Source organism: Scomber japonicus, chromosome 13 (assembly GCF_027409825.1).
Source record: "Scomber japonicus isolate fScoJap1 chromosome 13, fScoJap1.pri, whole genome shotgun sequence".
In the NCBI taxonomy this organism is placed as follows: domain Eukaryota; kingdom Metazoa; phylum Chordata; class Actinopteri; order Scombriformes; family Scombridae; genus Scomber; species Scomber japonicus.
This window is the reverse complement of record NC_070590.1, coordinates 7,114,947-7,141,480: the sequence shown is the minus strand read 5'-3', so window position 1 is coordinate 7,141,480 and position 26,534 is coordinate 7,114,947. Positions and strand designations below refer to the sequence as shown.

Below are 26,534 nucleotides of genomic sequence, written 5' to 3'. Positions count from 1 at the left end.
CTGTAGAACTACATTTCCCATCATGCTCCGGTGCACTGCAGACCCGCCCCCTTCGTTTGAATGGCAAGTTGTTTGTTTCAGTCCGACCAGCTGCTAACTATTCCAGGCGGAGAGCAACACGGGGACTAGTGGTCTGCTGCTCTCCCATTTAACAGGTCCTACAAGCTAAAGGGAAGCAGCAGGGCAAGGCTCTTCCGCTTTCGCACTTTTTCTTCAAAATAAAAGCACAAAATGTTAGACTTGTTTTTCTTTCATATGAATGATCAACATGAGATAATTATGGCCATAGATCTTATGATTTAAAATATATTTTCATGAATTCTAGTTTCCAACCCATCTGATCATTCATGTTTATGGTTTATTATATTTTCTGTCTACTTAAAAGGCCAGTGTATGAGATATAGGGGGATCTAATGGAAGACATTGAATATATATAATATTCACAAGAATGTTTTTAGTTAGTGTATTATTATTAGTAAATAAGAATTGTTGTGTTTTGTCACCTTACCATGAGCCCTTTATATCTACATAGGGAGCAGGTCCTCTTCCTCTTGGAGCATGTCATGTTTCTACAGTAGCCCAGAATGGACAAAAACAAACAAACACAGGCTCTATAGTGGGCCTTTTTGCATTTTTTGTGAGTTTTGCATACCAGCTTGGAAGGGGAAGCAATCCACAACCTCACTGTTAGATGCCACTGAATCCTACACACACGCTGGTAGTTTAAAACAGCTAAACTCTATGGGCTGATTTCCTGGTCAGGGAAGGTCAAGTTCAAGACTGTTCCTCAATGGATATTTTCACCAGATGTTTTCTTTAGTCTCGGACTAATCTTAATCTCTGTCTGAGAAACTAGACCTATGTTTCCCTTCACTCAGAGTTACATTATTCCTAGGACTCACCTGAGAAGTGCTGTCTTTTAATAACAAAACAAATGTAACTGTAATCTGTTGAAGGTACTGAGAAAAAATCATTAAAAAGTCATTAAATTACTTGTCATTAGTCACTAATGAAAATGTTGATGATTACAAAGAGGGAACTAATCAACTAATAAATACATTTTCAAATGAGAGATAAATCTTGCTTCATAAGAAATGATCTCCCTTATTAATCATGTCAGTATCCATGAAAAACACTTGAACTTAGGTCGTTAGAAAATTTGAAAAGTAATCAAATGTAATACTTTGATTAGGTAATAGAAATAGCTATATTGCTTATTACACTTAAATATATTAACTAGTAATCTGTAACCTATTACATTTCCAAAGTAACCTTCCCAACCTTCATTACAAGTCCCCTGTTCTGCTGGAGACTTTTATTCTGAAATCCTGAACCCAGAAGTGTGCGTCCTTTCCGTTTTAGCTTTTGACAGCAGCTCCGTTTTCCACCTCTTTGCTTTCTTTATTCCTCCCTGCCTCCCTCTTTCTTTCTCTATTTAATACGCCTAGCCTGTCGCGCTTGTGTATGTGTATGCGTGTGTGTGCGTGCGTGTGTATTTATTTATTTATGCATCTCATCTGAAAGTACTTTTTTAAAAATTATTATTATTTTTATTATTATTATTACTATATTTTTTTTTCTTCTTTTTTTTTTCCTTCTCTCTAAACATTTTTCTTTTTTAGTCGCTCCTCAAATGAGAAGACGTAAAAGATGGAGCTTCACATTTTAGAGCACAGCTTGAAAGTGGCGAGTATAGAGAAAGAGGGGATCCAGATTTGCACTCACGGATTAATCAAACTCGCCTTCTTGGCCTCTAAAACAAGGTAGGTGCAACTTCCCCAGACGTGATATACAGACACACACTCACACACATACACACACACACACACATAAAAAATACACTGTGTCATTTGTATGTTTGTCACATAGAGCTGCAGCATAGGAAAATGTAGCGAGGTGTGTGATTCCTGCTTTAGCTATTTCCTGTAGTTGTGTTAAAAATGTGCAGCTTTTGTGTGTTATTCAGACAGCAGTCGGCTATGTGTGTGTGTGTGTGTGTGTGTTGTTTTTTTTTTGGTGTGTGTGTTGTTGGTTTCATGCCACCAGTTTCCAGGCCTATCCTTGTTCTGTAGTGTCATTTTGTAGCTTTGTGCCATCTGTAGCTGGGTCGACGCCAGCCGGGGGGTGTGTGTGTATGTGTGTGTGTCTGTACAGTAGGCTATATATATGTGTGTGTTTATATATGTGTGTATGTGTAGCCTAAGGGTGAATTTATACCATGTTTTTAACCCAACTTGAACACACTGAAGGATACATTCATACATTTATAGCACGTACAGCAGAGACTATATCCTGTCCCATGAAAGTGGATGTTTACTGTCAGCCAATCAAGCCTGAGGAAACTTAAAGGGGACACACATCATGCACATTTACAGGTCTATTTTATTTTTATTTTTTTTAATCTGAGGCTCTACTTAGATGTCTTTGCATGATTTAGATTATAAAAACTCAGTATTTATATGATTGTGGCTCTTTATAAAGTCATACAGTTAAGCCTCTTGTCTGAAACAGGCTGTTGTAGCTCCTGTGTCTTTAAGCCCTCCTTCCTCTTACTCATGGTTTTATTGTAGGTATGACAAATACAATGCCTACCATATTTAAAGAGGATGTAACATGCACATTTACAGGGCTATATATATATTTTTTTATATCTGGGGTTTTACTGAGATGTCTTTGCATGATTTATAGTTAAAAAACATTACTTTACCTCATACTGCCCCCTCAGGTCAGCGTACTGCTTATGGTTTTATTGAGAGTATGACAAATACACTTCCTGCCATATTTAAAGAGGATGTTACATGCATATTTACAGGTCTATATTTTTTTAAATCTGGGGCTTTACTGGGATGTCTTAGCATGATCTACAGTCATTACAAAGCTGTTATAGCTCCTGTCTCTATTAGGCCACCTCTAACTCCATATGGTTTTATTGTAGGTATGACAAATACATTACCTACCATATTTAAGGAGGATTGTAACATGCGTATTTCTAGGTCTGTATTTATATTCGGGGGCACTTGTGGAATATCTCTGCATGATTTACAGTCCAATAAAACAGTATTTTATCTCATACTGGCCCCTCAGTTCAGCCTCTGTCAGAAATAAACCATTTTAGCTCCAGTCTCTTTCAGGCCCCCTCCCGCTGAGCCCTCTCTGCTCCGATTGGCCGGCCTCTAGGAAGTTGCCCCTCGGCCCTCAAACAAACTATCGTAATAGGATTTCAACACTTTACTTATTTTTCTTCAACTTCTCAACTACATCCATTCGAGTCAATATCAGATCTGAGATATGAATGTGCACTATAGCCAACAACATGTGGAAAAACCATAGCAACAGCCATAGCAACCAAGGCTACTGAACAGACAATCGTTTATGGGCAAGTGCGACAAGCTCAAACTCTACTGCAACAATGAATCGATTACTTTGCCAACTATTAAATGAATCATCCACTATTCTGATGCCATATCGTCTAGCCCTATGTTTAACAAAGATACCCAACATCATAAACGTATATATAAATAACCATAAAAAGAAACTAATATGCCCTCTTTAAATTTAAATAGCCCGAGCAGCATGTCTTAACTTGTCTCATACTCTTTCATGCAGTTTTATTACCATACAGTCTATTAATATTAAACCTATCTAACTTAAATGTGAGCCGCCTTTGTATTATTGGCTGCTGTCTTTGTTGAGAACTCTGACAGGTGACCTCGGACACTTATCTTAGAGTCCGAAATTTCCCTTTGATCATTACATAGTTCACTACAGTTACCTGCTACCTTTTTATATGAGTGTCTGAATGCTGACCGTGAATATATCCACTATATATTGCCCTCAAATATCTCACAATGTCTATGACCTGTACACTACTTCCTGCTAACATTCCCTTAATAGATAAGTTTTTTTCTGTTAGATCATTTAATTTAACCACACCAAAGGTTCGTGACTGCACATACAAAGTGTACGATACTCCACACACGTTTTCTGGCCTTAAAAAAAAAAAGGAAGAAAGATCCAGGGGAAAAAAACCCTGTTAGCCTAAGCAAATTAGTTAATTTAACTGACACACTGACAGGCAAAGTCAGTCCAAGTGAGGCAGCGAGATGGTAATTAACTCTCCCTCTGTGCTGAAGAGAAGTTACTGATCAAACACATTGCTTTCAGCTTACTGATTATATAATGTCATTAAAAAAATACCTACCTGATTTAACTCAAACAGGGCTGCGGCTAATTATTATTTCCAGAGCAGCGACGATTAGTCAATTGATGGATTAGTCTACAGACAGAAATGAACCATTTAAAGTCATTTTTAAAGGAAATGAGCCAAACATTTACTGGTTGAAGCTTCATAAAAGAGAGGATATGAAGCTTTTTAATGTCATACATGATAATAAACTGAGTATCTTTGGAGTTGGGACAGCTGATCAGGCAAAACAAGACATTCAATTACGTCAACTTGGGCTCTTAGAAATGATAAAGGTCATTTTTCTGACCTTTTATAAACAAAACAATTAATCAAGAAAGTAATGATCAAGTTAATCAATAATGAAAATAATAATAAGTTGCAGCCCTAGTCAGTCCGAAGACAGTTAATCTGCAATTTTGATAAATGATTAACTGTTATGGTCATTTTTCAAGCAAAGATTTTCATGGTTTGGGGTTTTCAAATGTGAGAATTTGCTGCTTTTCTTGGTTTCACGTTAAAGCAAGTTAAATGTTTTTTAGGTTTTGGACTTTTGGTCGGGTAAAAAGACACTCGATGACGTCAGCTTGTGCTCTAGCGTTTTGGGACTGGAATCTTTCAGCGTTTTCAGATGATTTATTGAACTACTTATTGAAAATGAAAATAATTGTTAGTTGTAGCCCTACTGATTATAATTTTTGATCAATCAATTAATCATTTTATATTCAAATAAAATTATTTTATTTATTTTTAAGTAGTGAAAAATATACATTGCATTTTGCTTGACTCTAAGGTGTCAAATGTCCAAACATCATCACATTGGTGAAGCTGGAACCAGATAATATTTGACATCTTTGCTTGAAAAATGACAAACAATTGATTATCTATCCAAAAAGCTGCAAATTAATTCATTCATATGATTCACTCAGATAGATTTTTGACACACTGGGTTTCTTGTAGGCAGGATTGTTGTAACTCAATAACACAGATTCTCCAGCTATGCACACTTCCTGTTGAAGTGTGAACTGATATGTTTTGCTGGCGTTAAAAAGCCAGCCACAGCTGCCATGACTGTTGCACAAGTCAAGTAAGAGAAGCCACAGAGCTACATGTTGTTACATCAGCCTGTAATGTCACTCTGAATGCTTATAATCTGCTAAAGTTTTAATGGTGGGGAAATCATGCACACATTGAAGCAAGTTGCAGATGGTTAGACGAGCCACCTTATATCCCAATATACTGTACAGCAGATATTCTGTTACAGAGCTGCAACAATTAGTTGAGACGAGAAAGAAACGGGGTTGTGATGAATCACCAAACTTAGTTTTGAGTCACAGATTGGATTTTTTTTTTAACCAAAAAGTCATTTTCCATTTATTCTGTAAAACACCAAGGGGGGTTTTTGACCACAGTCTTAAAACAAAACAACATTCAAGACGTCCGATGTTTAACTGAAGTCTTAAAATGTATCAAATATTCAACAATCAATTGTTAAATGGAAGTTCAATCTGAGGCGTGATAACTTTCCTCATTTAAACAAGGTAGTGGATCATAACTTACAATCAATCATTAGCAACTAGATTGTTAAACAGCATTAGAAGTTGGTTTGGTTCTTACTCTTTAAAATCCCTTTTAGTTCATGACTGTGTGAGCGATCCACGCGGCTCATAGATTAACTACATTCCTTTACACCAATATTATTAAAATGTTGAGTTTCTCTGATTCCAGCTTCTTTTCTGATTCAGTAAATTTTCTAGTATGATAAACTAAATATCTTTGGATTGTTGAATGTTGATCGGAAGGCGTTGGGAAACCATGACTGACATTTTTCACTATATTCTGACATTTTATAGACCAAACAACTAATCAATTAATCAAATCAATCAATCAATAAAGTGACTAATAATGAAAATATTTATTAGTTGCAGTCTTATTTTATTCAAATAACACAATAAGTTTGGATTGTATAATAATTGTGACTACATAAGGTCCACATAGTTGTCGATACCGATATTTCTACAGTAAACTAATATCAGCCAATAGTTCAGACGGACTCTAATCAATGTCTTCCTTTTTTCAATAATTTGATATTTTGATGAAACAGGAGAGGCAGAACTTATTGTATAGATGTCAGTGAGGAAGTGAACACATAAGCGGAGTGGTTTTACCATTCAAACTCATGATACTGTCAATTATAAGAAACTACTAAGCGATGCCTTTATCAGCTATTACAGACTCATTATGACTGAACTCAGATGTCAACGGCTACCAAAGATGGCTTGAAAAATGTAATTAGTGAGGAAATCTTCAGTATGATTCATCAAACCTTACGACAACATACCAGCTTGACCTGCATGTAAGGTTTCGTTCAACGATACAGATACTTTCACAGCAGACGCCTCATTTTTATCCACTTAAAATGACGCAATCAAAGAAGTGGCCTTAGACTGTATCCATATAACAAGCATCAGTGTTGGTTGCATTAGCCTATTTGTGTCTAGTCTCTAGTCTGTGGGTGTAATTATGCACTCAGTCCATCGTCTTCGGTGGTATGCGGCATAGTGGGGAACATTCACAACTAAACAAGCAAATTAACAAGCACTTTAACCACTGACCGTAACTTAAACTTAACATGTCTGATCTCTGACCCGGCTACAGTTTGCTCTCCATGCATTTTTATTATAGTGTGAGGAAATTCTGGCTATCTCATGTCAACATCTGTGTCCTTGAATTATTTTCTAATAATTATTAACCCTTAAATACTGTTTATATTCTGACTCATAATTAGTCTCTTCACCAATTCATATTCATAAATCCCCCATTAGTCATGAATAAATGTTGTTAGATTATCCTCATGGGGGAAAAAACATTCACAATCATTACTTTATGGTCCATGAAAGCATTTTATAGAATATAATGGAAACGAACACAGGTCAAACTTGTACATTTACATATATAAAAATATTTATAAGCTGCACAAAGATTTAGAAATGATGAATTTTATTTCCATTTTTGTATACTGTGGGTGAAATTAGGAAAAGTCCAGCTAAAAGAAATGTGAATATGGTATTTGTATAGCTCTCAAATGGGTCAAATCTAACCCTGAACAGTATATAAGGATTAAAGATTAAAGACATCTCAGTTATCTTGGACTTGGATTGAATGTTCCCTTTTTTTTTTTTTTTTTAGGTGTCTATCTTTGGTTATTTTGGTGCTAAAGCGTGTTAGATGACTTTGTTTCTCATCTGACCAAACGATCTAGTGTTGGACCAAATCGATAAAGAACAGGCAGCTCCACCGGCTGTGGCTCAGCAGGTAGAGAGGGGTCGTTCATTAATCACAGGGTCAGTGATTCAATGGGTGAATCAGAGGCCTGCTTCAAATCCTTCCAGGGTTAGTTGGACACTAGATTTAACGTTTTTAGAAAAATCCTTAGATGGTGTTTGACTGTTTGCAGCAGCTATCTTATCAATGATGATAAAAGTACATATCATATAACTGCAGGACATGTGTGTGACCTTTTCCATGACTCTAGCTTGTTTCATCTTCTAGCTTTTCCTCCCCTCGTAGTTCCTTCTAGCTGATTATTCTCTCCACGCTCTCCGTTCTCTTCATGTTGTTAAAGCAACAAGCTTGGCACACCTCATCCCTCCTCCTGTTGATAAGCCTCTTCAACAGCACACTTACCTCCTTATCAAAGTGCTGTATTGTGCCTCCTTTCTCCACTGAACACAATGTGTGTACAGTACATACTTTGCAACTGATTTGCTAAATCTAAAGTGATAATTCAGCCCATTTAATTCTGGGGTTTATTCTTGAATCTCTTGTTATCTTACTTCTTTAAAAAAAAACACACAATGAAGGAAAGCTGAAAAAACAGAAATACCAATGGTGCTCAAATCAGTCCCTTCAAGCAACATAATTAAAACCAAGCTGCAATTACATAAAATAGCTCACAGTTTCACTTTTATGTACTGGAAATCTATCCTTAAATTGGTGTAGGTGACTTTCAATTTGTATATACCATAGTTAAGGGGCTTTTTTGTGCTTAAAATACTAGAAATGTTCAATGTATCAGTGTTAAAACTGCAGTAATCAAAGTTGCTATATAGAAGCAATGGATCACGTGATAATGTGAAATGTCTCATAGTGATGAAACCAGTACCACCACTGCCACGGCTTACTGGGAGACTTGAATAGAACAGAGACATTGAAAGGTCAAAATGACTGCTGTGAAAAGGCCTGGGCTTAATGCCGCGTTCACGCTATGTTGGATGTAATGTGAAGGATCAAAAAGATTCTTCTATCAAGGCCTTTCAAGCTTTCACGTGATCCGACAACTCGGGGAAATTGTATTATAACTGAGTTGTTCGTATGAGGGTTTAACATACTGTGCCTTGGCAAAAATTACATTATATCCATTCAATTTGGGTTGAATTATGTTGAATGACGGACTTTGGATCACATGAGGCATTCATGTCTGCTTGGTTTTCAAGCATTTCCAAATCATTCATTATTATTATTATCAGTTGTATGTATCGGAGCTTTCAGAAGATATTTACATCCCAGAAACTTGTATTTACGGTAATTCTGATAGTCCTTGAACGTGGCATAAGGCACATCCAACATAACCACCAGCTCCTTGGTTAAACTCCAGCAGTGGATCTTCATTTACACTATTCTCCACACTATTAAGTATCACATAAAGGCAAAAATGCCCCCCCAAATTGTGCAAAAGCTCTGGTAAACACTTTATATACTACCTGCCGATAATGGAGCATGTAGCTGCTAAAGAGAGAGATATTTTCCTCGAGAGTTGGTGGCAAGCAAAGCAGAGCTAAAAAAAGAAGTGAATATTCATCAGTTGTGCAGAAACATGACTCCTAGTGAATGCTAATGCTGCTGCGTGTCTACTGGATGTATAAATGAGCAACTGATTGCTAAACTGTCCACCACAATAACAATAAGAGATGATTATATAGCAGTATTGTGGTTTCAGCTTGTTCCTCCAACCCCCCTCGAGTGGCCACAAAATCAATTAAAGCAGCTTTTAAATGAAGAACTATTCCTTGATTAAAATTTATTTTCGACCAGGAAACATCTGATGAAAGGGATTAGATGAAACCGTACATAAGCTATAACAGTCTGACTGATCATATGACGATATATATCTGGAGTCCTTCTAACAACCCTTGTGAGATAAATTCAGCTCGTTAGCTTACGTCAACAACTCTCCGGCTAAATGAATCGGTGCAGGACTGTTTGGATTATATTGTGATTATGTTGATCATAAATCAGCTTAATTTCCGTTAATTCCCATGTTCCCTTGGGTTGTTTTTTTTTTTTTTTTTTTTTTTTTGCACAAATTTTATTTTAATTACAGTTTTTTAGTGGTACAATGCAGTGCTTTACAATATAAAGTAAATTAAAGACTCCTTGTGAAGTTCCTTGCATGTACACAGAATGTGAATAATGGCAGCTGTATTCAGTGACACCCCCCCCCCCCAACCCCCTCCTCAGTGAAGGGTAATAATACTGTATGTCTGCAGTGATTTTCTGTTTTATTGTTCATCTGGATGGAACACCGTCAAAGATTAAAGTGAGTCATTAAGTCGGGCTCATAATGACACAATCATCATTAGAGGAGTATTATCAACCTTTGACTTCATTGTATTATCCTTTCTTTTTTCCTTTTATGTATGCGCTCAATGCCTCGGCAGAGCTGGTCACAAGACAGAAGCTCCGGTGCTCATCACATTAATGTCCTGGCTCGACAAAACACGCCGCAAGTCAAAGTGACACTTGACAGCTCATTTAATTCTGAGAGGAAAATGCTGCTCTTCCCATAGAGAGCGTTGTCGAGAGTCTTCTCTGTTATTCCCCCCCACTCCCACCCCCCTCCCGCTGTTCTTCACACCTTTCAGACAAATATGAAGTGCGAGCATTCAGTCGTCGGCCTGTAGAGAATGTGATTATCACACTGGTGTTGTGCATGGTGTTTTTCCATTGAGCTGCTTCCCCCCCTTATGCTTCAAAAAGCCGGCTGGACAGGGTTTAATTATGAAGGAATATTCCTCCTCGCCTTCTTGGAACATTTGCGGGTTCTTTGAATTGAACTTTGACAGCTGGACTTCAGACAAAATCATCAACGCGACCTTTGTTGTGGTCAAATCTAACTAAACATTATTGTGATGTGAAGTATTTTTAGGAAAACAAAAGATGGGACTAAAACAAGAACAAAGAAGCATTTATGGCTATTATCTGAGATGTTTCAACATTGCTGCTAATAGGACACCAGATGAATACGTCTTTTTTTCCCAATATGTTGCATTGATGTATGTTTATCACAAAGGAATCCAAAGTTCTCAAATGTTAAATATTGTCTAAACATAAGCAACCATACAGGAACTCTGACTAAACAAAATAGAGGCCAACATTTTAATTGAAATCAGGAACTATCTGCTGAAGTAAACAATATATGAATCTGACCAGAACAGCTTTCCATACTTAACAATTTACATAACTCGGTGCTATGGATACATCTTGCTTAGCGCTAAAAACACACTGAGGTTTAAACCAAGCCCTATCTGTGATATAAAAACCATAATAATACTTTACTTATATAGCACCATTCATACATAAAATGCAGTTCAAAGGGCTTCACATTTGAAGCAATAAAACAAGAGCAAACAAGTTCAGTGAATTAAACTCAACAGTATAGGTTAAGAAAACATTAAATCAAATGAAACTGAATCTTAAACACAAGATAAAGCACTGATTAACTAAAAGCTTTGCGGTAAAGGTACAGTATGTTTTAAGAGGAGCAAGTAGAGGTAACATATCACATACATTATTATAAAAGACAGAGGTAATTGTGCTGACACCTTTCAGAGTATTAAATATCGACCTCTAACATCAAGAGTGTGTTAATCAGTGTGGGCTGAGTGATCACTGGGTTTTTTCCATGTATCACTTTTCTTATCCAATAACTTGCAATGACACAATATTTACAGGTTAATCAGCCAGTGTGTTGCTATGGTTAAAGGGGGCATAACATGATTTTTGAGATTTTCTGTCATTTATAAACTGTTATGTTGTTGGATGTCTATGTTAAACCAAAGACTGTATAAAAGAAATGGACGTAACATCTGTGACGTCACCCATTGGTTTGTGGACTGCTGCCAATAGTTTCGAATCTAGGCAGCACCATCTTGAAAATTTCAGGTGCATGCTGGGAAAAATAAAAACACGGATTCTACTTATATGGCCATGGGTGGAGGCATGGGCGGAGCGGGGAGGTTGCGATAGGTTGCGATGGCTGGATCTCGAGGACATTGGGCAATCAACCTGTCAACCAGGACATAGCCACGCCCTAATTCATACCCTGCTTTATCGTCAAATATAAAATCAGGTAGGCCAAAATTTCACAAATGAACATCATACTGCATTGAAGAAGGCTTTAAACTAGCGATTGAGACCATAAACACATTTTGAAAACGTTTACTGAGGTTAGAAATCAAGTGAGAAGTTGGTGAATTCTCCATTGACTTGTATAGAGACGGAAGTCCTTTTGACACCAAAACGGTCGCCCCCTGGTGGCCTTTTGATAGAATGCAGTTCTAAGTTACTTCCGCGTTGGCCTCATTTCAGAGGACCGGAACTCCCTGCCTGTGTTAAACGTGGTCAGAGATCCAAAACTTAAGTCAGATTGTGTCGTCTTTGATGCTAAGGTTGTTTTCATGTGTTTAGAAGTCTATATTTTCAGTAAAGAACGAGCGAAAGAAGCAAAATTCTACTACTACTGTTTACGTAGCTTCCAGAGTCGCTTGTTGAAGCTCACAAATCAGAACAGAGCGTCTTTATCGGGAGGGCGGCCTTAAAGAGACAGGAGCTAAAACGGCCTGTTTCAGACAGAGGCTGAACTGAAGATCTGCATAAAGGCCCAGTGAAAGTTATTTCGAGCTTGTTGAACTCTAAATCATTAAAGATATTACAGTAGAGTCTCAGAATATAAAAATGGGCATGATACGTCCCCTTTATTGCACTGCAAATATGTTTTGTTCGTTTATGACCTGCATAATAAATTAAATCATAAACTTAATGGCATTACGAGTCTCTAACCGACCTAAATGTATTCATAATAACTACTTATGAAGAATTTTCTGGTGATTGATTTGACCTATTGCTGCATCTCTAATTTATCAAATCATATCATAAGTGATCCAATGTGAGAAAGGAAATGCATACACACATTTATGATTATCAAGTAAAATGTGATTATTAATCTTAATATAGATTTTAAGTCATATTGCCCCGGCCTCTGTATTAAAAAACATCGATCATTGAGACTCCTCTCACTGCAGGGTTTGCTTTATATTGGAAGCAGAGGAGCACTGTGCTTTATTGATGAGTTGGTTATGAGCCTCATATTCAATATAAAATGATAAAGAAGACATTTACAGGCTCAGTTGTGGTCTTGTATTAGTCCCTGCACATCTCATTGTTGCTGCCTTTTCTTATGAAACCGTCTCTCCTTAATTCTCCAGTCTATTTGATGTGTGTGTTATGAATGCTTCAGGGAGCAGTAGAGCTAGAGGAGACAGTAATTGTTAAGACTGACCTGAGACATGAGTTATAAAGTCGAGCTTGGTCTGACTTGAAGCTTTTCTACATCGTATTGTAAAATAAAATGCAATACACCGTTTCATCCTGTTCTCTCTGTCTCTGTCTTCTTTTATCCAGATGCAAGTTTTTCAGTTTGACAGAGACTCCGGAGGACTACACCATTATCGTCGATGAGGAAGGCTTTAAAGGTGGGCCTCGCTTTGTGGATCTTTAAAGTCACTGTGGCAACCATAGATGGGGCAGCAGGAGGGAGGGAAGGGAGGTAAAGAAGAAAAAAAAAAAAAAGAAAAAAAAGATCACATTGTGTAATCTGTGATTCTCTGCAGTTCCACGTAGCCTCAGCTGCCACTGTTTGAGCACATTTTGTCATTATGGATGTGGGGGCCAAGCTGCCACTCGCCGTGTTTTTTTGTGGTTGGCTGAGTGAGTGAATCCATGTCATTACACACCCTTTTCCAGGGTGACTGTCCTTTGTTGCCCTGGAGACGACGGGCTATTTGTTGCATAACTGGCGCAGGTATTTTCTACTGGTGACTGGCTCTGAGTGTGTTAATGCCTGCTGGAGGTTGAACTAAGACTTTAAAGTAAAGCTCTTGCAAGGTTAGATACATTTTTTAAAAACTTCAAAAAGAGACTGAGAAGACTAAGATTTCTAACCTTACTCCAAACACTGACTTTAAGGTATTTTAGGCAGGCTGTATACTTTAGATTAATATAATTGCCTATCCTGTTAAACCAACTGTGTTAAAGGTTGTTGATTAACTAGACCAGGTTGAAGTGGCTAATAATTCAGCTAATACATTAACGCTGTGTGGCTTGTTGTTCAGTTACTACAGTGATATAAGTTTTTAATGTTTTAACAAACTTTTTAATCAATATTATGATTATAGTTTCAAAGCATAATCAGTGACAATAATTAATTATATTGTTGATGTGTTGTTACTGCAGATTATTTGTCAGTTTAAGCCACAAGTGATTGGATAATGACAAATGTTAAAATGTACTATAACTCTTAGTTAGTTAGTTCTGTTTCTTTGTTTAATGTCGTCAGGTTAGGCTAACCCAGAGGTAGGCTAATATTAGACCGTTGGCCAAATCCGGCCCTACAACACAATTATTTAGCCCCCTAATGAAAGTTTTCCTTTTTAAACATTAAATCAAATCTTTAACATGACTCTTCATAACAATGTAAAAATGAGGCTCATTTACATTCCACTGAATATTAACTACAAAATTATAAGATGATTAAAACATGCACTCTGTATTAATAATCTATCCTCTCTTTATTGCCAGTGAAGTATTAACATTGAATAGACAATAGACAACCATAAAAGTGTTTTATAAACTAGTTTTGGTCTTGAGTGAATCAAATTAAATAAATTACAAATCAAAGATGTTGCCTGTACAATGCCAACCAAAAAAACTGGCCCCTAGTTAAATATAATTGGGCTTAATTATTGATTGTCACTAACTTCAAGGCTACCACCTTCACTGTTAAAGCAGTTGGGGAAACAACAGACGTGACTTTTCTTTATCATGAGAAGCTGCCGCGTTTATTAATGATGCACTGCAGCCTGTACTTCACTGCCAGATAGTCTACTCAATACTTGATTGGTCAACGGCATGTGCCAATATTCTCCGGTGCTGAGTGCTAGAGAACGAGAACATTATTTATGATACGACGATCAGAAAAAGACATTGATAGATTTACTAGCCTGATGTGGCATTTTACCATGGATGCATTATAAGAGCTGGATATGGCGTCTCCGCTCAGCCCATCAGCTGATTTATTTTTTCTCCAGTGGCCATTCACGGTATTGCAAGGAAAAATCCCCCTGCAGCCCAAAAAACATTTTCCTCATAGACCACCATTATAAAACTGCAAAAAAAAAGGTCAATTATGACTCGTTTTATTATGCATTTTTGATCCATGGAGGTTTTATATTTGTAGAACCTTTCTCAAGCTGAGCAAAGTGGTTTAAAAATCTGTGAAATCATTACAGTGTAAAGTCTGTGAGCGGAGAGAGAAACACCACTGAGCATGTGCAGTGTGCCTCATACTATGGAAGCAAACCCAGAAGCTAGAAACCTTTTTTGGTGTATGCACCAGCTGAGGTGCTCTCATAGGACTGAATGTGCACCATTTTTGGTCTGGTATCCAGCTCTTATAAGACATCCATGAATTTAACTTGCCCCAGGCAATCGGTCTAGCCTTATTGTTAAACCATGGACTTCAATTTCTGTTTTAGAGCCTCACTGTCTTATTCCAGCATTATGAATAAAGGCCAGGTGTAACTCGTATCTCAAATGTTATTCTCTCCTTAACTGACTTTTAAATCCTGAGAAACTTTGGACACAATGATCCAGAATGTATAATCAAACAGGGAGGTACCATCGTCTAGACTGGAATTTAATAGGACAGGCGGAAAAGCTCGTCTAATACAGGGTCTGGGACGGCTGCTCTATCACTGACTCTGACACAGAAGGGTGGAGGCCAGGAAGAATATTGTATTTCCCATAATTCTAGGTAATAAAAAGGCATTAGTAATAGTATTCCTTGTTTTGTAAAAACAAAGAGCATCTGTGTTAAAGATGAAAACCAGAAACTGGAGCTGCATTAAAACAAAAAAATAAAAAAACAAAAAAAATTGAGGAACATCCATTACTCATGCTCATTGCTCACTCTTACCACCTGTTTCTCTTCTATTTAATTCAAGCTGGTGTTGGAAAATGTGTCATTACATGTTCGTTTTTGCCAGGAAAGAGCTAGCAGGCATTTGATGTTTAGAACAACTGGTGTTGTGCAATATTAATACAATGGTGTATTACTGTCACCATTAATAAAAGCAACAAGTCTTATTTTAGGTTGTTTTTTTGTCTGTTTTTCTTGACATGACTGTCTTGTGTCTTCTCAGAGCTGCCTGAGTCAGAGCACATCAGTGTTGCTGATGCTACATGGTTGGCCCTCAACGTGGTGTCAGGGGGCGGCAACGCCTCCAGTTCGCAACCCATTGGAGTCACAAAAATCGCTAAATCAGTCATTGCACCGCTGGCCGACCACAACATCTCTGTTTTCATGCTGTCGACGTATCAAACGGACTTTATTCTGGTGAGTGTGGATAATAACGCTCCAGTACCACTTTGGTTTAATTTTTTTTCATTTTTTTTACTATTTTGAGACAATGTCAACATTATCTCCAGTCAAAAAATGAGTGTGGCTCTTAACGGCTGCAAACAGAAAACAGCATTAAACAGTCCGTGTTGAACTAAACTTGTACAAGAGGTTGAATATGAAAGTAAGTCCACCCAAAATGTGTTTTTTGTATCATTAACATCCTGTAGGAGTAGGGTTTTCAGTTTTTGATTTTTAAATATATGTTATCAAAGCCAATCAGCGTCTCATATGTGATGATTTTATACTTTTCTCCATAATACATGATAGTTAACTTTGCACCTATTTTAAGATCACTCCGACTTTTGGATGAATATGAAAATACATATGAAGACGTCACCTTTTGACTCTGTGGCATTTTATTAATAATGAATCGTCAGCTGCAGTCCTGATTTCTACAGTGACAAGTTTTCACTGTGGCATCAAGTATCTAATGGGCCACTGAAGCTGCATGTCCATCTTCATGTTATTTGAAAACCATTTTAACAGATATACGAATTCAAGCTGTGTCATGATGGACGCAATAATACGATTTTAACAGCCACCAGTGCAGCCTGCAGTGTGTGAATTTTGTTACTAAAATGACAGATTCAAATAAAGGGCAGATATCTGGCTTCAAGAATGCAGCCAAATGTAAAGTTACAATCCTTAAGATTTCAGTCTTGTCCGGCTCCATCTTGGTTTTTTTGGAGCCAGAAGTGAATACAATTGGACGAATATGTAATAATATGTGAATATGGGGTTACGGTATAGTTACGTGACCTATAACTTTAAGCCTTAATAAAACTGAAACATCTGAGTCCAGGTTGTTAACATGTTTATTTCTGCTGTAAAGTCAAACATTTTAACACAGGGGTCTACGGGGATCGACTCGCTTCTGGAGCCAGCCTCAAGTGGCCATTTGCAGAACTGCAATTTTTTATACTTTGTCATTTTTCAGATACGTTTATTTATAGAGTGCATTTAAAGAACAGCAAATGTTAACGCTGAACTACATGCTGCATCATTTAATGTGAATTCCTCGAGTCTACGAAGGTGATGTCAATTTTGCCACTAACAATGAAAATAAGAAAAAAGATAATTACAGAATATAATTGCATTGAATGGCTGCTTAACAAAAAAATGTTTTTTTTAATAAACATCTCGATAATTATAACATCCCACTCTTTAAAATTCTCAAGCAGAAGCAAAATAAATCAATAAAAATGGACTTCTTTATATTTTTATTGACTTAAAACCTAGGACGTTACACAATAGCAAACAAGACAATACAAACTTGGATACATTTTCTATCAGAAATGACTGTAAAGTTTCCTTGTTCTTGTTTTTCAACTCATGCATTCATGAGTACAGTTAGAAGCTGATCAGTGTGTTTATGAGCAGACAATTGATCAGGTTCCCAGCTTGCTTAAATGGTTGCATTAGTTGTCTGTTATGCAACCGTTGGCAACACGTTTCTTTCGTCCACAATGCCTGATATGACAAAGCAATAACCTTGGATATAGTGTACCTTCCACAGGCCCACTTCCTTTGATTTAGGAAGAAATCCTCTCATACCAAAGCCTCTCTGGCCACAGGGAGTCTTTTTTTTTTATTGCCTTTCTTTGGTGGAAAAACAAGGTCTGCTGCACGGCTCTGGCATGTTTATGAAAATGAAAGAGAGAAAAAAAAAACACCCTGTGTCGATGTTGATAATCTGTTGATAGTTACGTAAAGGGGATCAGCAGCTCAGGCTCTTGCTGCTGGAATTCCAGGTATCATACACGAGCCTGTTTCCTGTCTTAACACCGGCTGCTCCGACCCACAATCCTAATTATTGGTGTAAAAAAAATAAAAGACCTGCTGCGTTGACCCATGTTCTCCCTCTGTCCTCATCTTGCGTTACCATAGCTCAAAAGTCGAGACCCGCTTAAGATTCGTCTTTTTCACCGTTATGATCTTTTGTGTTACATAAAGCGGTAAAGCCTGACCCAAATGGTGAATGCACTCATTTAGAGAGAGCCAGAAGGATCCCGACTGAGTCAAGCCGCTCGGAGCTAAACACCAACTTCTCTCAAGCAATTTTACCTTCTACTCACATTCGTACAGACTCTCAAAGCAATAGCTGTCACCCCGAATAAAGAAACACTCTATTACTACCAAATGCATTTCTTTCTCTAGCTTTTGTATCAGAGATGACAAAGAAGACACTCCAAGGCTTCATTTATTGATTTTGGGTCTAAATTATTCTCCTATCAATACACTTGGCTCCTTACATTTGATGGTGAGGTACTGGTCTGCATTACATCATAAAAAAAAGCCTTTATAGGTCATATAATGTTTAAATAATTAACATTAAATCTTAAAATGAAAGAAATGGAGGGAAAGGAGGAAGGAAGGGAGGAAGACGGAAGGAAAGGAAAGGAGGGAGGAAGGAGGTGAGGAAGGAAGGCAGGAAGGGAGGAAGGTAGGAGGGAAAGGAGGAAGGAAGGGAGGAAGGGAGGGAGGGAGGGAGGAAGGAAGGGAGGGAGGTAGGAAGGGAGGAAGGAAGGAAGGAAGGGAGGAAGGAAGAAAGGAAGGGAGGGAGGGAGGATGGAGGGAAGGGAGGAAGGAAGAAAGGAAGGGAGGAAGGGAGGATGGAGGTAAGGAAGGAAGGCAGGAGGGAGGGAGGAAGGGAGGAGGGTAGGGTGGAGGAAAGAAAGGGAGGAGGGAGGAAGGAAAGAAGGAAGGAAGGAAGGAAAGAAGGAACAGTCAAAACAGACGGGGTCAATTTGACCCGGGAGGACGACACAAAGGTTAAAGATCTTTTTACCCCATAAACAAAAGAGGCTTCAGTCCATTCTTCTAAATATCCATTTTTACCAAAACTCTTCCCTGAGACAGACTGTTTACAAAACTATTAACTTAATTTCCGTGAAATTTGCTGCAGATATTTAGAGTGCCCTGTAGGCTCAAGCTTAATATTTTTGTTGATCTTAAAAAAAAAAAAATCTAATCAGTTCCCACTTGTATGAATGTGCTGAGGTGCTCTGTTCGTACTGCAGTTGTATAAGGACCCAAAGATGGAAAATGTGATCATATTGTGTCATTGTTGTGGAAAAATTCAAACTTAGATTATCTTAAATGCACCTCCGAATTGATGTGTTTTTTCCTGTGCTTCCCTTTGTTACTTTTATTCCCTTTTATACATTTGGAGCAGTTTATTACTATTGTGTAGCTGCACTGAAAATGTCTATTCATATTTTTATTTTACCGTAAATCATTCTGTTTATTTCATTCAATGTATTTTCTTTTTTTATTATGCTTTTCAAAGTTGGTCTAAATGCATTTCTTTTGCTTTGTGTAGAGCACTTTGAGTTCCAGCTTCTATAAAAATAATTTATTTTCCATATTTTGCAGCTCTATTGATGCAAACATTGTACTGCTTGTACTCTTGTGGTAAAAAGAGAGACTCGAGCCTGAAGGCGAAGTTCTCAATTAGCCTCATGTTGCAGTAAACAGCCTCTTGCCTTGGACCAGCCTTCAACAATATTACATGTAAAAAAAAAAAACATTACAAGCAGAGATACATTTATCATTTTTTTCCCCACCTACACAAGATCTACTCTAAACCAGATTCCAATGCAGCGGCAAGGTTGCTGGAGTGGTTTTCCCTCAAAGCAGCTATGTTGTTGTTACTATTCTCTTTGTAACTGGTAGAATATAAACAGTCTGAGCCCCTTTTTTGGAGATAATCAAAAGCCGTTTTGAGAAATGTTGCAGGTTATTAAAACTGAATAAATATAGATGAAGCAGGGCACAGGAGAAAAAAAAGTAAATTACAGCATATTGTTTCATTTATTCCCCTTCTTATGTCCGTCCCTGTTTTCCAAGACACAGAAACACCACCGTTTCACAAAGATTCATCCCGATCCTCACTGTCTCACATTTGCTCTGAACCTCAACTTTTTTTCTTTTTTTTCCCTCTCATCATCAGGTTAGAGAGCGAGACCTGCCGATGGTCATGCACACGCTGTCTTCCGAATTCACTTTGCTTCGGGTCGTCAATGGAGAGACTGTTGCTGCTCACAATCTGGGAGTCACCAACGGCTTTGTAAAGCCAAAACTTGGTAGGTGTAAAGAAAGCATGTATATGTTATAAGACGTTAATGTTATCCTTTCAAGAGATATGCAGATAAGAGTGGTGGATGAGCTTTGATTTTACACTACACATATCTGTAATGTAATCCAACACCATTGTATCAACATCTGTTTAGCATCAATAGGCTTACTTAGAGATTTTACTTCATGTAATTTACAAATATTCAGTATGGGACTGTGTGTTAAAACATTGAGCTAAACCTTTTTTTCAATTTTATTTGACATGTTATGTACGTAGAGCTCAAACTTTCTTCCTTGACAGCAGATTTCAACCTCAGCTTTGAAGCCAACACCAAAATAGAAAATGCTCATTATTATTATTATTATTATTATATTGCTGTGTCTAACCCTTCATGTGTCCCTTTTTTATTTTTCAGTGCCCCGCCCCATCATTCACCCGTTATCCAGTCCCAGCAACATGTTCTGCGTGACCAGCTTGGACCCAGACACGCTGCCCTCTGTAGCCACCCTGCTCATGGACGTCATGTTTTACTCTGGAGGGTAAGAAACACCTCATCTTAATTTAAATACAAACAATTACCTTCATTATCAACATGGACTTTTGTTGGATTCAATACCTATATGAACTGAAATCTGAGCACAGAGGACAATAACACAAGACATTACATTAGCAATTCTAGCTTGTTTCTCTCCTAATTATGTTGTTAGTTATCCTATAACAGTATTTATAATATACATTACCTGAATATAAGTTTCTAGTGGTATGGCTCTAAGTCAGTCAACAGGTGGAGGTTTCTGGCACAACTTCAGAAGGGAAAAGTCAGAAGAAAGGCAAAGCTCCAGCAACACTTGTATAGAACACATTTTCGGCTTGCGGCCTTCATTAGGGTCCGATCACTATTAATAAAGTTATTCTATACTAGTGTTGTTGGAGCTTTGCCTTTTTTCTAAGTCAGTCTACTACTTTGATCTAAACCGTAACATGTGAACAAACATCTATCAGATGGATTACTATGAAAGTTTGATGAATCCTGCTGACTTGGAGGAACACCTGACTTTTCCTCCAGCACCAACAACAGACTTTTTTGATATTAGAAGAGTTATCATTATCATTAAATGTGGTTCAGATATTCATGTTCCCCATCCCTAGACCTGCCTTCTAAGCATCTAGATACCGTGATAATCCATTTATACTCTTGAAGAGAAAGGAGCAAAAACAAGCTTCTTTCAGACAGACGCTGAGCTGAGGCGTTGCATAAGAGAAATATAATAAATCATGTAAGATATTCTCTGTATGAAATGCTAAATATCAATAACATGCACACGAATAGATATAGAATAAATGTTCACCATTACTTGTTGACTATCAGCAATCAAAACTTCTTAGATGTTGCAACCATACGAGTGAAAATGTGCGAAGCTTAAGTGGGTTTGATCGTTAGGTGTGAGATAGAAAAAAACTGAATGTGATTTCTGCGCCACTAGTCCCAACACATTGAGTGTTTGAGTGTTGAGCCTTCCTTTCCAGGCCAAAGGAGCCAGGAGCATCCAGCGAGGACTCGAGCCACATCCGCTTCTTCTCCTTCTCGCTGATCGAGGGCTACATCTCTCTGGTCATGGATGAACAGACGACTCAAAGGTTGGACAGCAACCAACACCTGACGCTCAAAAAGCACATTTATATTGCTGCTGAGTAATTAAGCCAAACTTGTTCTGTTATTTTCTTTTTAATCAAGATGAGACTGGGACATTATGTTCACGCATTGGGAACAAATTTATGATTGTTGTTTTAGGGGGGTGATTAGTTTGTTGCCAAGCAATAGCAGAGCAGTTTGGCCATATACGATGTCACAGCGGGTTTCAGTCTGACTCATTTATTCTCCGCTGCTCTTCTCTTTCTCGCAGTGTGCTCTCTAATTAAGCACGAAGGCCACACAGAAACTTGAGCAGCTGCAGATCCCATGTGGTTGCTCCTCTATTGCCACCACTTTAGTACCTGATCATAGATGGTCCATTCATAAATGAGGTAGCCCTTTTATATGGGTCACTAATGTCTTCAGGACATATCGCGGTAAAGTAATAATTGGACCACACTTTCATTATTTATATATTACTTATATATATATTTTTAAAAGTTGATATTTTGCTACTGCAGCATGTAGGTCAGCCTTGTCCCAACGTTTATGTAAGACCTAATGTGTTGCCTTAAAGAGATAGGTCACCCATTTTACTCTACTTTACAAAGGCTCTCTTATTCACTGCAGCGGGTTGAACAGTAGCAACAGCTATTCACCTGCTGATGTTCATCTGTTTTGCTCCAATTACTCATTGGTTAATAGTTAGCTTCCTCTGTTACAGGCCTGCACAGTATCTGTTAACTAGAGCAAAACAAAGACGTGCTTTGAAGTAGAGTGAGGCAGCGCTTGGCAAAACATTTGATCTCTCAAATAACAGCCAAGAAAACTAAGATACTTTAAATATTTTAAAAAGGTAAGGATGTATAGTCTTAGTTGTTTTTTTTTTCTTATGCTGCATACATACATAGCCACTCTTTAATGATATGTCCTGTATGCGCATATAAAAAAACAAGACTTTTTAATCTTTTGGGGTTTTAATGACAGCACTGCATCAAACTGTAACAACCACAGACATTGAAATATAACCCACATTAGCTGATCAGATACAAGCTGATAACTGAGCAGAGTCATTCATGTAGTGAAGAATTTGTGTTGTGCAGAGTATCTGCAGGTTTTAAAAAACTTTTTGAATTCAGTTTTTTTCCTTTTAAAAAAAAAAAAAAGTTAAAAGTCTCTATCTTGTCTGCCATAGACAGTAATGTTAGTTTTAAGATGTTTTTGTATCCGATTGCAGTAGTCGTTATATGAGCTACAAAGATTTGTTATAAAATCAGTAGCCAAACCACAGAAAATGAATTGCCAACTATTTTGTGATATGATACTATGATCGATAAATCATTTTAAAAGTCAAAAATATGGAACATTTTCAGGTTCCAGCTTCTTAAATATGTAGATTTTTTGGTTTCTTGAGCTTTTGGAAACAGTGACCAACATTTTTCTGACATTTTATAAACCAAACAACTAATTGATGAATCAAGAAAATGATGAATAGACTTGTGGGTATTGAAAATAATCATTGCTAGACACCGATTAATGTAAAAGTAGGATTGGTACAACAGTTCAGTTCTTTCTGTGAGGATTCAATCAACACCGTCAGACCTGTAGTCTCTTCTGCGAGGTATGGTAACCAGAAACCTCCCTGCATATCAAACGGTAACATCACAACACAAAAATAACCACAAAGTTGAAAACAACATCTTGTCCTACACCGTAGCTAGATGGACAAGCTACGAAACAAACATCTGATATCAATTTACAGATTAGACAGCTGCAAATATCAACAACAGTTAGTTTAGATGCTAAACGGTGCGGTCCCATTTTTCAATACTGCTGCTAACAAACTTTAGCTGCTAATTTAATTGTTGTTTCTGTATTGGCCCTCATGGTGTTCATTTCTTTGTACTTTTATTCCTTTTCTAGGTTTCCAAACAATGTCCTCTTCACCAGTGCCTCTGGTGAGCTTTGGAAAATGGTTCGAATTGGAGGACAACCGTTAGGATTTGGTGAGTTTTATTTACCACAATGCTAGTTATGGTAGGTTATATGACTGTAAAATGTACTGGTACACTATCAGAGATTAACCCACCTCCAAATAAATGTAATACTTAAATTAATGTAATAAATATACTCAGATTATTGATGAGTAGTATAGATATTTTTTGCAACTTTGCATGTATTTATATGCATTAACTGCATATGTGCAAGATTACATTATGACCAAACAGTATTTTGGTACTGAAGCTTAATATAAAACTGTTAATCCATCCATCAGCTTGTATTTAATTGCATTCTGTGTATTATTAATAGGCTTAAATTGAAATTGGTGAACTCTGCAGAAACCCAGGCATATTTATTGTCACTATAAATACTATGACACTAAGACACACCTCCAACAGACCTTAATTAATTAGTTGTGACATTAAGACATCAAAGTGGATCCCTTAAAATAACAGATGAATGATCTTCTGCCTCTCTAATTCGTAGCAGTACAAATACAAACTTGACACTGTGCTTAAACAGCAACTGTTTTGGGGGTTTTTTAAAATATTTTTCCAGTATCCACTTTTATATAATTAATAGTGTTACATGAGACCCAAGTTCAAAGTCCACTCAAAGTCTCACCACATGGACAAACTAATAACTGAATCAGTCAGTATAGTTAATTAGTTACAGCGGGGGGGGGGGGGGGGGGGGATAAAAAACAAGATCATATCTACATCTAAAAAAAAAAGCTTTGATTTCAGATTCCTAAGTACTTCCTAAGAACCTAAGTAGGTTTTAAAAAGTTCTGAACACAACACACAAAAGTCTGAAATATTTTCTCTTGCCAGTGATGTTAGATAAGATATTCCTTTATTAGTCCCACAGCTGTGGAATTTACAGTATTGCAGCAGCAAGAGGATAATAAAAATGGAAAGAACATCAATAAAAAGTATTAAGAACAATAAGTAATAAGTAAGTGCACACGCAATAACAAAAAAAAAGTTAGAGTGGATGATCTGCAAACACAGTAAATAGTAATAGCTAGAAAGCTCATCCACTCCTAATGGGCAAGTGTCAATTAATTTTAGCATTAATTTAATTTAATTAATCATTTTTCATTGTTTAATCCACTTTTCTGCCACTTCTTTGGCTGCAAGTTGCATCCATTTAATTAATCATATCACCAATACCACTATTATATTCTGTATAGTAAATTATAATAAATAATTTTAGGCCATATAGTCCCAACTAGGGCTGGGCAATAAATCAGTATTTTATCAATATTGTGATATTTTATAGATATCGTCTTAGATTTTGAATATCTTAATATCGTGATATGAAATAAGTGTCTTTTCCTGCTTTACAGTAAAAATTAATTTTTCTGAGCTTAACAAACTGTTCTATTTTCTGCCTTTATCCACTTAGTTATCATATCCACATTACTGATTATTATTTATCAAAAATCTCATTGCTTTAATATTTTCTGAAAACAATGATGTCATCTTTACAATATTATATTGAGGTATTTGGTCAAAAATATTGTGATATTTGATTCTGCCCATATCAGCCAGGCCTAGTCCCAACTGGTAATACTATATACAGTATGGTATTGTTAAATTTAACCTTAAAGTGAAACCCTTTTATTTGTTTGTTTGTTTCAGATGAATGTGGCATCGTGGCTCAAATATCAGAACCTCTGGCAACAGCTGACATTCCCGCTTACTACATCAGTACCTTCAAGTTCGACCACGCTCTGGTGAGAGAGAGAGAGAGAGAGGGAGAGAGAGGGAGAGAGAGAGAGAGACTTCTTTTAAATTCATTTAGATTAAATATGAAGGTCTGCTGTCCGAAAAGAGGACAGGGTTTTAAAATATTTGTGTCTTCTCCTCCAGGTCCCTGAAGAAAACATCCAAAGTGTCATCGGCGCTCTGAGGACCGAGAGCTCAGCGCAGTGAAGGAAGCCGGCGGGAGAAAAAAAAAAAACGATGAAAACAACCGGTTTTCAAAGTCATTTCGTTTATCATGTCCAAAAAGTGCCAAGAGCTTATTAGCGGACTACTGTGGATCGGCTCTGACAGGAAGGGATCTAACCACAAAAGCGTGGGTGGCGTATGAAGGAGTGTGGCAGCAGTGTGTTAGGGATGCCTTTGTTACTCGGTCATTTTCTTTACCCTCACCTCCTCCTTCCTTCATTTGGCACTTGAGGCCTCCACTGCCTGCTCTGGTAGTTGTTGCTTTAGTTTACCAGACTGAATATGTTTCTTTTCCTCTCTAAAGCTGCTTCTTCCCACTCCCTGACCCCTCACAAGCACCATACTGTATTAGTTACATAATTCCTCTCATGGAAGGATGACGAATGTACTCTCAAAAACGAAAGAAATATTCTATATATATGTATATATATATAGACATATATCAAGCTCTCCATTTTCTTTTTTTTTTCTTTTGGTGTTTTTTTTTCAACAGGTCATTTCTCAGTGCCAAGATGTTTGAATGCCTAAACTGATGCCTTTGTCAAAATACGTGTGCAATTGAAGGAGACAATTTTGGAGACAGCCAGCGATGCCAAGCGGCCTGGTTCAGTCATGTATGGTGTGGTTTTTTTTGCTTTTTATTAGCTGTTGAACATTGTTTTTAATCACAACAATGATCTGACTTGTTGGGAGTCCCTCAATCCCTAGATGTTAAATTCAGAGGCCTCGTGATGCTTGGTCTGATGAAGCATGAAGTGAATCCATCATCCTCTTGATGAGGGATTATTCTTTCTAGTGCTCTCATAAGTAAGATGAATTCACACTGTGAGCAACCTGGTTTATCAGTCACTCAGAATCAGCAGATTTTATTTAGGTAGAGA

The 26,534-nt window shown here is 37.3% G+C and overlaps 1 protein-coding gene across 1 annotated transcript; it reads left to right on the top strand.

The window, feature by feature from the left end:
- The first annotated feature begins 1,416 nt into the window (after positions 1-1,416).
- Positions 1,417-26,534, top strand: castor2 (cytosolic arginine sensor for mTORC1 subunit 2). Its single transcript, XM_053332326.1, has 9 exons — positions 1,417-1,763; positions 12,926-12,996; positions 15,724-15,917; positions 19,936-20,068; positions 20,477-20,600; positions 21,589-21,699; positions 23,618-23,700; positions 25,342-25,436; positions 25,573-26,534. The coding sequence occupies exons 1-9, from the start codon at positions 1,651-1,653 to the stop codon at positions 25,633-25,635; spliced, it is 987 nt and encodes a 328-aa protein (XP_053188301.1). The 5' UTR covers positions 1,417-1,650; the 3' UTR covers positions 25,636-26,534.

Excerpts from the sequence above, each read along its gene's own strand:
- castor2 (XM_053332326.1), top strand. The coding sequence starts at position 1,651 with ATGGAGCTTCACATTTTAGAGCACAGCTTGAAAGTGGCGAGTATAGAG. Across the intron at positions 15,918-19,935 it reads ATCAAACGGACTTTATTCTG|GTTAGAGAGCGAGACCTGCC; the intron begins GTGAGTGTGGAT and ends TCTCATCATCAG. Across the intron at positions 23,701-25,341 it reads AGGACAACCGTTAGGATTTG|ATGAATGTGGCATCGTGGCT; the intron begins GTGAGTTTTATT and ends TGTTTGTTTCAG.